Source organism: Monopterus albus, unplaced genomic scaffold (genome assembly GCF_001952655.1).
Source record: "Monopterus albus unplaced genomic scaffold, M_albus_1.0 scaffold223.1, whole genome shotgun sequence".
In the NCBI taxonomy this organism is placed as follows: Eukaryota; Metazoa; Chordata; class Actinopteri; order Synbranchiformes; family Synbranchidae; genus Monopterus; species Monopterus albus.
This window is the reverse complement of record NW_018128103.1, coordinates 407619-418924: the sequence shown is the minus strand read 5'-3', so window position 1 is coordinate 418924 and position 11306 is coordinate 407619. Positions and strand designations below refer to the sequence as shown.

Here is an 11306-nt window from a genome sequence, read left to right as displayed (position 1 = left end):
AGGGGAGAGAAAGAAGTGGACATTATGTTCTGTGCTTGGATGTGTTACTGACAGTTCAGTTGATTAACTTGTTTGACAGCAATTACCGTTTTAAAAAGTTTCAAAAATGTTATGCAAATTTAACAATTTGGTTTCACTATTTGCTTTTCACTTACAAGTAACAATTTGTGTTCTTCCAGAAAGCTTAAATTTACTTGGTTCATCAGTTTTTTTTCAATATTTTACTTGAATTCAAGTTTTGTTTTGATTTTACTAGTTTTATTTATTTAATAATTTTATTTATATACTGTGTGTTCTGTACAGTTAAGAGAAACTTTCATTTTAATAAAAAATTTGAAAAGTTTGAAATAAGTGACCAATGGCTGGAAATTTTTAATTTTCTTAAATTTATATAAAACGATTATTCGACTAATCGAAAAAATGATCGTTAGATTATTCGACAGAAAAATTATCGTTAGCAACAGCCCTAGTTCAATCCCAATGATCCCTCTGCCATCTTTATGACCCTTTGAAGAGCCTTCCTCTCTGCCTTTGTGGTGTTACCATCCCAGACTGTGATGACAGTGGTGAGGACGCTCCCCATCAGTCTTCTGTAAGCCTGGGTGAGGGGGCGACGGTTCAGACGGTTCTTTCCTGAGCCGGGGCTTTCTTCACTGTGGCAGGTGTGTTCAGTGACCAGCTCAGGTCAGGTGTCACCTGCAGGCCCAGGAACTTGTGGTTGTCAGCCCTCTCCTCCACCTCAGTCCCTTGGAGGGTTAGAGGCAGCAGAGGGGAGGGGTTCTTCCTGAAGTCCATTATTATTACCCGAATCCCCCCCCGCCCCCAGGATGGTGGTGTCATCAGCATATTTAATGATGATGGTGTTGTCCTGGTTGGAGAGAGTGTACAGGGTGAAGAGTTTGGGGCTGAGACAGCAGCCCTGCGGCGAGCCTGTGCTGATTGCAAGCTCAGCAGACACTGACCCTCCTGTTTTGACCACCTGTGGTCTTTCAGTCAGGAAGCCCAAAATCCACCAAGCTACAGTGTATACATTTAAAAGGGTTACTATGATTTTAACATATTAGTACAATTGACAGGCTAGTATTTTGAATAGATTTTACCTCTCTGCTAATGTCACTTGCTAACTGTCAGAGCTCTAATGACCTGTGGCAGTAACAAAAACTAATAGTATTGTGAACAAATGTGATTTACAGCTTCCTAAGTGTGTAAATATTATTTTAGTGGGTTTTGGCATTTTTTGTTTTACAGTCTCAGGGAAACAGACTACTTGCAGCTTTTCTCTTAAAACCGTATGCTCCAGTGCAGCACTGAACCAAAGAGAGTGATACACCCTCGCCCTATAATCGCTGTTGGCTCATATCATTGTGAAAAGGATCTATTAGGTTATTCACATTTTATAAGAAATTCCTGAACTCATTTTATGAATTACTCCCTAGGCTAAGCAGACAACATGCCTCCATGATATGCTAGTAATCAGTGACTTTCTCCACCACTAAAAAAAAGTGATAAAGTACTAGACCTACATTATACACCCACACAGGCAGAAATGAACATTTATGACAAAAAATGCAAAGCTAGTGAAGTAAAAATATAGCATATAGATATGTTCAAACTGATGTCAAGTATGACACCTCACCCGCATTAATAAGGACAAAGACAGCATCTCAGTTTTCTCACACATACACTATATTGCCAAAAGTATTTGCTTGTCTGCCTTCACATGCTAATGAACTTGAGTAACAACCAATTCTTAATCCATAGGGTTTAATATGATGTTGGCCCACCTTTTGCGGCTATAACAGCTTTAACTCTTCTGGGAAGGCTGTCCACAAGGTGGGAATTTTTGACCATTCTTCCAGAAGCGCATTTGTGACGTCTTGTGAGTACATTTGTTACCACACCTGCCTATATTTAGCCTATTAAGCAAATGAAATGTCAATTTAGCAGCCATCCCTGACATGCCCGCAGGGCATACACATGCGCGCACACAGAAACACAAAGACTGCTATACTCAAATACAAAAAATTTCCTTGTGCCAGCATAAAGTTGAAACATTTGCATAATTACGTACATTAAGTAATCAAATATCTTATCTTGAAGACCGTAAAAAAAGGCCAACTCTAAGCACTGTGTGTGGGGCTGGGTTGTGCTGATCATGCATGCCTTTCCCAGGCAACACCCTGATTAACAGAGACCATACACACGCTGAGCTGCCTGTTCACTTGGTCTGCTAAGGGCAGAGACACACCAAGCTGACGTGAAGGAACTAGCATGTACATAGTCCAACCTCTGCATCACCTGATGTCAAAAAAGGGACCCTTGAACACATCGGACAGACTACGGCCAATGGCTGTAGTATGTTCTGTGCCTACATGACAGAAACTGATCCCCCTACCAGCAGGTGGCAGTGTCTGTATTAACCATTCAGAAAGGGAAAGAAGAGCTAGAATAGGCTATAAAGTATAAACTATAAACAAAGCAGCTCTTTCAAAACAGCTGCTGTTACTTGAAATGTGTGATATGTTACAAATGACACTGGCGTTCTCTGTCCCTGGTGTTTTGGTTGTGGAAGAAGAAAGGAGGTTGTGGAGGTGAAAAAAAGGGGAAGCTGAACAAAATAGGTAAAAATCATGATATTACAGTGACAGACTGAGGGGGCTTTCCCAAACCGCTCTCTTCTCACACACTGAGATGCTAAGATGAACAGTTAGCCAGAATGGTTTCTCTCACTGACGGGCTGACTCGACATGTCAAAAAGCCACTGACAGGGACTGACTGGTGGCAACAGCATGGGACACGCCGGGAAGACGAGCCCCTACAGACACTCACCGATGGCCCAAGTCAAAATGGGATGTTTGTCAGTATTAATGAATGAAAGACAATGACAAATTGTCACCTTAAATAAAATGACAATTTTTCTGGTGCTTTATAATTGATATTGGTCAAATTCATTTTATGCTATACATTTAGCATGATATTTGCATTTATTTCTCTAATTCTGAGGGGTTGGGAGTTAGCCAAGTGTTTGGGGGCCCTAAAGGCCCCCAGTGGTGTCCTAGGTCCTGAGTTTACAGGTCTAGTCGAATGTTTGGCCTTAGCCAAGAGCTGAAATGTCCTTTTTTTGTTCACATGCTGATTTTACAAAATACAAGCATACTGGCAGATATTTATTACAAAAATTAATATGAACAATATCTTTTTCTTGCATGGTATGCATAGTGGACACATTTTATTTGATAAAAAAACAAAATCCACCAAAAGGGCCTGCCCCAAACAAGCCGATTATAGATTTTCTCTACTTATTTTGACTAGGCAGCATAATCTGATACTGTTACCATTAAATTTGATACAATGATTCATTCGACTATTGAGTCTGAATTGTTAAATGTATGCCAAAAACAAAACAAACAAACAAAAAACCAAAACCTAAAGGGAAGTACACTCAGCACTATTCAACCAGTCTTTCATTTCCTGTATTTTTTTTTTTTTTTTGGAATAATGTGTACATTTGAGTTATTTGTTAATTAAGATAGCCATCTATATAGGATGCAGAAAAAGGTGCGTGCAAGGGAGGGGACAGATCAAGTAAAAATTAGTAGAATCATTAGGGCTGTACCCAACTAAGGATTTTGTCAGTTGGCTCTTCAGTGCGACTATTCATTCTTTTTTAATAAATCTATGGACTAGACTGTCAGAAAATCAACTGGCATGAATTTCAGTGATGACTGACCACAATATCACTATTTAAATGCTACTATAAGAGTCTGTCAGCCGACAGGTATCTCAGCTATTTGGGGGCAGCCCTAAGAATCAGAATTGGATCGTCACCTCAATAGTACACCGTTATAGGAATTCACCCTACAGGACACATGTGTCAAACTCAAGGCCCGCGGGCCACATCCTGCCCGCGAGATCATTTTATACATCTTTTTTTAAAGGCCCGGCGCGGCGATATGAAGCGCCGATAACACAAACTACGAATCCCATAATGCAGCGCAACAGCTGCCTTACCGAACGATAGGCTACCTGCGATCATTCCCACGTCAATTACGTCAGATCAATCAAGGGTCTGTTGATGTATACAACCCTAATTTCAAGTCAAAGCTAGCCCCTAACAATGGCCAAGAGAAAAGTTGATTCTGAAAACAGCCTGTCTAAACAGGTGGGAGGCTGAGTATATGTTTACTGACATTACCGGTAAACCCGTGTGTCTTATTTGTGGAGCTAATGTGGCTGCAATTAAGGAATAAAACCTAAGATGGCACTATGAGGCAAAACATCAGGACAAGCTGAAAAACGTGAATGAAGAGCAGAAGCTACAGAAGGTAGAGGAGTTGAAGAGGAATCTGACATCACAGCAGACGTTTTCACCAAAGCAAAATCACAGTGAAGCTGCTGTGAAAGCAAGTTTTATTGCAGCAGAGGAGAAAATCAGCCTGGACATTTACCGAGGGAGAGTTTCTGAAGAGCTGCATGATGAAAGTGAGCGACGTCTTGTGTCCAGACAAAAAGCAGGTGTTTGCAAATGTAAGCCTTAGCAGAAATACAGTTGGTGATTTTCAGTTCAAGTTTATTTATTTTGGAATAATATTTTATCCTGTCTGTTTCGATTAATATGCATGTTCAAAAACGTTTAGTTTTAGTCTGTTCAATACATTTTTATCCTGTTTGGCCTGCGACCTAAAGTGTGCTTTGAGTTTTGGTCCCCTGTGCGATTAAGTTTGACACCCCTGATATATGGGTATGGTTAATTAAATAGTGTATAGTGCTGAAAAGTCAGTCTGAAAATGAGTTCATGTAACCACAAAATGACCTGACTGATCCAGATGTCAATAAGCTGCACTGTCACATATTTGGACTTAAGGACTTGTTACGTGGACAATAGCTCCAAATCAATTCAAATTAGCTTAAAAAAAAAATCAGTAAGTCCAGACTCATGCTAACATTCTAATATAGACAGCCTAAGTGTTGACAAGAGATAACCACTCTTTCATTTACAGAACAAGGCAGACTGGTTTACTGATGTTGCTATATCAACATTATACAATTAATTTCTGATTCCAATTTGAAAGGCATTAACTGGCTAAGGAGTGGCATTATTATGTTATTGCTCTGCATACTTTGATAAAATCATCAGATTGACAACAGACTGACACTGCACCAACAGTTCACTTTTACTGGTTATTTGAGTGAACCTCCCACCTGCAGCTAGCTGAACACAGCAAGACAAGCATGGTACTTTGTCAGAAATAAAGCTGTGGTGGGCAACCAGTTTTTCAAGATACCAGGAAATCTTACCTGGTCAGCCACTCTGTAAACCTCATTTTTGACACTGCAGTCACAGAGATAATAGTGGACTCTGCTGGCTCCATTCTGTCTCACCAGTTTAGCAGTTTCCTTCATCCCCTCCTGGTTAATATCCCACAATACCAGCACAGTTCCAAGAGCTGCAAACTCCTGAGCCATGAGGCGACCAATCCCGCTACCTGCCCCTGTGATCAGTACCACTTCACCAGCTATGTTCTTCTTCTTCATGGGCACAAAGAGGTGGATCAGCCATTCCACACTGTACCAGACAGACAGCAGGATGACCCGGATTGTTTCCAGGAAGAAATTCATAATGGATCTAGGAAGGAAGAGGGAAAAAGAAACATAATAACATGGGATAAACAAGTGGTAAGTTTAAATATTTGCAAAGTGTTATTGTTTACATTTTCTACCATCAATAATCATCTGACTTTAGTTATTGATCGATCTTTAAATTTTCCAGGACTATCTTCCTACAGTGTTTCAAAGCTGAGATGGACTGCCTGACCGCAAAGAAAGACCTCCACTGACAAATATTGAAGGCCCTGGAAAACTGCAGCCTTTTCTCACACAGTTTCCCAAGACGGTCACTGTTTCAAAGTACACAGTTATAGAGTCATAAATTCTTGATGCGACTTGGGTGAAGGATACAGCACCTACACGTTGGTACCATTATCTATCCTTTAAGGAGACTGTGAAGTAAATATGAGAGTTAACTATAGTTATATAGTAAAACTGAAAAGTAAAGGCAGACTGTGAAAGCCAATAAACATTAATGATCACAGACTTTATTAATTCAAGGATTTAATTAATGTGATTCAATCCTATATCCCACGAGTGTCGCAAACGAAAGAGCGATCTGTGCTCCAATACATAGCAGACAACAAAAGACATGCTGAACTTTGTGTTAGGATGTCATGAGGCATCATCATTTACTATGGCACACTATAGGCTGATGTCAACCACAACATTAGTTTTAAATGCAAAAGGGTGACAGGAACAAATTTGAGCATTTAAAAATAAAAAGCAGCATATGATGGAACATTTAAATTGAAGATATATAATGTCAGGCTGCCATATGGATTTGTCAGACCAACGAGACAGGTAGCACACTTGTATTTCTGTTGAAACAACGCTCATATAATCAATTTTTTTCTTCTGACACATGGTTACGGCCTAGTTTACCTACAAGTTTAAACTTCTCCCATCAGTTAACCACAGCGCATGTTGTTCCTGTGCACTTGATGTGCGCCAGCTCGCACTGCTAACGATTCCTTATTGAGATGTTTTCCCCAGACTTTTTGTTAGCTTAACAAATGCACACTGGCTGACAAAAAATTTAATTAAAACAAAGGCTTGACTGGAAAAGTCTCAGTTGACTGACAGGCCACTCAACTATTAGAGGGCAACCCTAACACACTACAAGATCAAATGAGTCAGATACCCATTTTTTAGTACACCCTGTGACAGGTAACAGCCCTAATTCTTACTAGGCGACTCTCGTTAATCGTTGCTTACTAATGATATTAATGGAAACATTTCAGAGTTTACCCCTACATCAATTTAGACCTATTTGTCACACTGTAGCTGCAAATCAATAGCTTTATCCACTTGCAGATCAGTCTACTGTTAATTCTTAAACTCTGACGCTGAACATTTGCTCCTCAGCCCAGATGAATATTGAAAAAAATTTCCCAAGATTCAAGTTTCTTCTTCTGCAAGCACAGAGTATAGACCAAGGTGTTAGCAAAACCAAGTTGACATTAAAAACTCACGAAAACATGTGGAAACACTAAACAACTCAAACAGTATGATTCACGGTCAGACACCTTTTCAACACTTGACAAATGACAGTTTATGCGTTTACGACGCAACCATTTTTCTCGATGGGACAATATACTCTGGCTGAACAGATTACATTAAACTTCGAAAATTCTCCCCCTAGACATAGCTAATGGGTAGCATGTTACTGGCCATCATCATGGTGATGAGGGCCATTGTTTGCTCTGTACGTCAATCATCAAACCTACTTCTTTGGGTGACAACGCCACTGACTGTTGATCTGCAAACGCACCCCACTTTCTGCTGGATGCCTCTCCTTGGCTGTACATAGTTGTCAATTTACAGTATTGTTCAAAATAATAGCAGTACAATGTGACTAACCAGAATAATCCAGGTTTTTAGTATATTTTTTATTGCTACATGGCAAACAAGTTACCAGTAGGTGCAGTAGATTCTCAGAAAGCAAACAAGACCCAGCATTCATGATATGCACGCTCTTAAGGCTGTGCAATTGGGCAATTAGTTGAAAGGGGTGTGTTCAAAAAAATAGCAGTGTCTGCCGTTGACTGTACAAACACAAAACTATGTTGTACAAATGTTTTTGTTTCTAGGATTTAGCAATCCTGTGAATCACTAAACTAATATTTAGTTGTATGACCACAGTTTTTTATAACTGCTTCACATCTGTGTGGCATGGAGTCAACCAACTTGTGGCACCTTTCAGCTGTTATTCCACTCCATGATTCTTTAACAACATTCCACAATTCATTTACATTTCTTGGTTTTGCTTCAGAAACAGCATTTTTGATATCACCCCACAAGTTCTCGATTGGATTAAGGTCCGGGGATTGGGCTGGCCACTCCATAACATTAATTTTGTTGGTTTGGAACCAAGACTTTGCTCGTTTACTAGTGTGTTTGGGGTCATTGTCTTGTTGAAACAACCATTTCAAGGGCATGTCCTCTTCGGCATAAGGCAACATGACCTCTTCAAGTATTTTGACATATGCAAACTGATCCATGATCCCTGGTATGCGATAAATAGGCCCAACACCATAGTAGGAGAAACATGCCCATATCATGATGCTTGCACCACCATGCTTCACTGTCTTCACTGTGTACTGTGGCTTGAATTCAGAGTTTGGGGGTCGTCTCACAAACTGTCTGTGGCCCTTGGACCCAAAAAGAACAATTTTACTCTCATCAGTCCACAAAATGTTCCTCCATTTCTCTTTAGGCCAGTTGATGTGTTCTTTGGCAAATTGTAACCTCACTGATTGAATGCCACGCTGCTATTTTTTTGAACACACCCCTTTCAACTAATTGCCCAATTGCACAGCCTTAAGAGCGTGCATATCATGAATGCTGGGTCTTGTTTGTTTTCTGAGAATCTACTGCACCTACTGGTAACTTGTTTGCCATGTGGTAATGAAAAATATACTAAAAACCTGGATTATTCTGGTTAGTCACATTGTACTGCTATTATTTTGAACAATACTGTATAAATGCCAACTTAACTTGGCAGTTTGCACTGCACCTCATTTTTGGTTATTTCTCACAGAAGTTCCACACAGAACCTTTTGATGGCTGTGGTCTCTGCTGTTTGCATTTGGTGCTGTAGTAAAATGATATACCGACCTCGTTATTGCATTATTTCCAGGACCAGGTAAAATAGCCACTTTGTTTTTAAAGACAAAACTATAGTAGCATGAAATGTCAAAAATCTGCTTTATTGGCCAGGTGTGTTGGACACAGGAGGAGTCTGACTCCACTACAGTGGCTCTTGGTGTGTGTACAATGTTCTTCCATATGGCAGCGAGTAGACAAGTAAACAAGATAAGAAAAAAAAAGTGCAAACAAGAGGAATATTCATTAGGAAAATAAAAAATGTATACAGCTTAGATAGTTTTCCAAATATATATACACAAAGGTGTATAAACAAGGAATATAAAATGGGTTAAGTGGGGAAGTGACGTAATTTTTTTTTTAATAAACTTTATTGAAAACATACATAAACAAGGCAGTATAACATTTTTTCAATATGGTGGGGGCAAGCTCACATGAATGCACAACGGCCTGGATTTATGTCCACTCAACGAGATTCTTAAACTATCATGTAAAGCTTTATTTTGGTAGATATAAAGAGTCTCGCCAGAAGTGTATAGACAGAGTTGCCTCTGCATATAAATACTAGAACATACGTGTGCACCTCATTTTCTGAGCTTTAGGTCACATCTAAGATGATAATTCACCGTTGTAACATTGTAGTTAAGTCAGAAAACAAGGAAAAGCGCCATGGGCTCTTTAAACAATTGTGGAAATGCTGGCGACTACTTTTCTACTGAATGAGTTTGTTGCAGCACTATTTCTATCTGCATGGGTTTCCACAAATACCTTGCATTTACATAAAGACGTCGGAATTCCTTAAGTCATCATGTAGGCTACATACTGGAAAGAGTTTCTGGCTTCGTGATTATTCCAGACACATGGAAGGTAGGACAACCACGATTATTTTAACTTTGAAAGCTTACAAGTTAATATGAAGAGCAGCTAGTACTAAAACACGTGGAAACACCGAGTCATTTCGGTGAAAACAATTAACTCTACATTTTCGCTCTTTTGTTCTCGGGGACTTTAGCGTTATCTAATGACAATTAATAAATTCCCACTGAAGACTGGCTTCCATTCAAGTCTATCACATTTCGCTAAAACCTTAAGAGTTATGACAGACAGTCTTTTTAACAGACTCAGCTTTACAATGCGCCTGTAGTTTGGAACTTACCAAGATATCCGTCCTGCTAAACTAGCGCCGTATGTTTAACAGCGGTTCTCTTCAGTGACCCAGCATGCAAGTGTTTGGACTTTAACCGTGGCCTTTGCTCTTATTGCACACAGACTAATATTAGGACACACAGCTTCTGGTCCTATCAAACGTGTATTACCTCAGTAACGTTAATAAAATCAGCACGGAGTGTCCGCTAGCCTACCAAATTCCGAAGTCGCTGAACGGGTCTGGCTGGGTTTGTCGTCCCGGCAGCGGCTTTGCAGTTTCTGTAGCCTGCGGAATTAAAAGCAGCTAGATGTCACGTCAAACGCAAACGAAAGGAAAACGCCTGCTGAAATTATAGAACCCGGATCTGTCATGTGACCGCGAATCAACCATTCCCAGTTTTGCGCGTCTCCTATATTACCCGAGGTATTGTGGGATTTGGAGTGTGCGTCGTAAGGTGACGCTAAGATCGCATTTAGCTACTGTACATTAAATAGGCTATACATTAAACACTAACCAACTACTGAATACTGAATGACAGTTTAAATCCATCATCAATATATTTGTTTAAGAGGTAGCAAACAAGAGTAAAAGACAAATAATAATAAACAATAGTGACAATAGCCAGTAGCCTATGATTCAATGACCTTTGAAATGACCTAAGATTTTATAATCTAGTGATCAAATTATTTCAAAAACACTAGACATCTGTCGGTTTTACTGATTAAAATGTATATGTGAATGATCTTTGACAACTAAAATGTTTATTAAAAATATTATATTATATTAACCTATTAATAAATATTTACAAATTATAGCCCACAAAGCAAAACTGGCTTGGATCTGTAAACTGTATATAGTAGAGTAGTACCATACCACTGTTACATTACATTATGCTATGCATAATGACAATAAAGATTCTTGACTTGACTTGACTTGACTTGACTTGAGAACTGCCTGCACTTTGCAGTCCAGATCTAGAAGAGGACTCCCTACATTGCCCTGAGCTGTTCTCACCTCCTGGGTCAAGTCCCTTCTGTGCTGTGCAGCACAGCTCCCATACCACACTCTCGCTCTGTAGAGGTTTGCGAGCAGCTGAGAGGAGAGATCAGCACGTTTCTGATCTGGTTTCTATTCACTAAGCACACCATCACCATCACTATATATATATACTGTATATACACTGCTCAAAAAAATAAAGGGAACACAAAAATAAGACATTCAACTATGTGGTGTTCCCTTTATTTTTTTGAGCAGTATATCTATCTATCTATCTATCTATATATATATATAAAGCTATATCTATCTATCTATCTATATCTATATCTATATCTATAGATATAGATATAGACATATACATATACACACACAGTGTATATAGCCATAGCCAGAAGAACAAGGGAAGGAAGAGCAGGAACCCTCATGGAAGGACATACCTCTGCACGGT

General features: G+C 39.5%; 1 protein-coding gene and 1 long non-coding RNA gene across 7 annotated transcripts in view; one reads left to right on the top strand and one right to left on the bottom strand.

Annotated features, from left to right (window-relative positions):
• The window catches only part of LOC109971388 (uncharacterized), a 9243-nt gene extending 2526 nt beyond the window's left edge, over nucleotides 1–6717 (top strand). The window contains exons 3-4 of one of the 2 annotated variants that reach the window (XR_002276547.1): nucleotides 5546–5676; nucleotides 5771–6717. This is a non-coding gene — a long non-coding RNA (uncharacterized LOC109971388). Of the gene's footprint in view, nucleotides 1–5385; nucleotides 5471–5545; nucleotides 5677–5770 lie in introns of those variants that run through there. The other variant, XR_002276548.1, reaches the window with a different exon arrangement.
• Nucleotides 1–10214, bottom strand: part of sdr16c5a (short chain dehydrogenase/reductase family 16C, member 5a) — a 62552-nt gene extending 52338 nt beyond the window's left edge. For 2 of the 5 annotated variants that reach the window (XM_020619604.1, XM_020619608.1), the window contains exons 1-2: nucleotides 10077–10213; nucleotides 5299–5626 (exon numbers count right to left, since the gene is read on the bottom strand). In XM_020619604.1, the coding sequence (XP_020475260.1) occupies nucleotides 5299–5619 (321 nt within the window). In that variant the 5' untranslated portion in view covers nucleotides 5620–5626; nucleotides 10077–10213. The other 3 variants (XM_020619607.1, XM_020619609.1, XM_020619605.1) reach the window with 3 other exon arrangements.
• Nucleotides 10215–11306: the final 1092 nt, after the last annotated feature.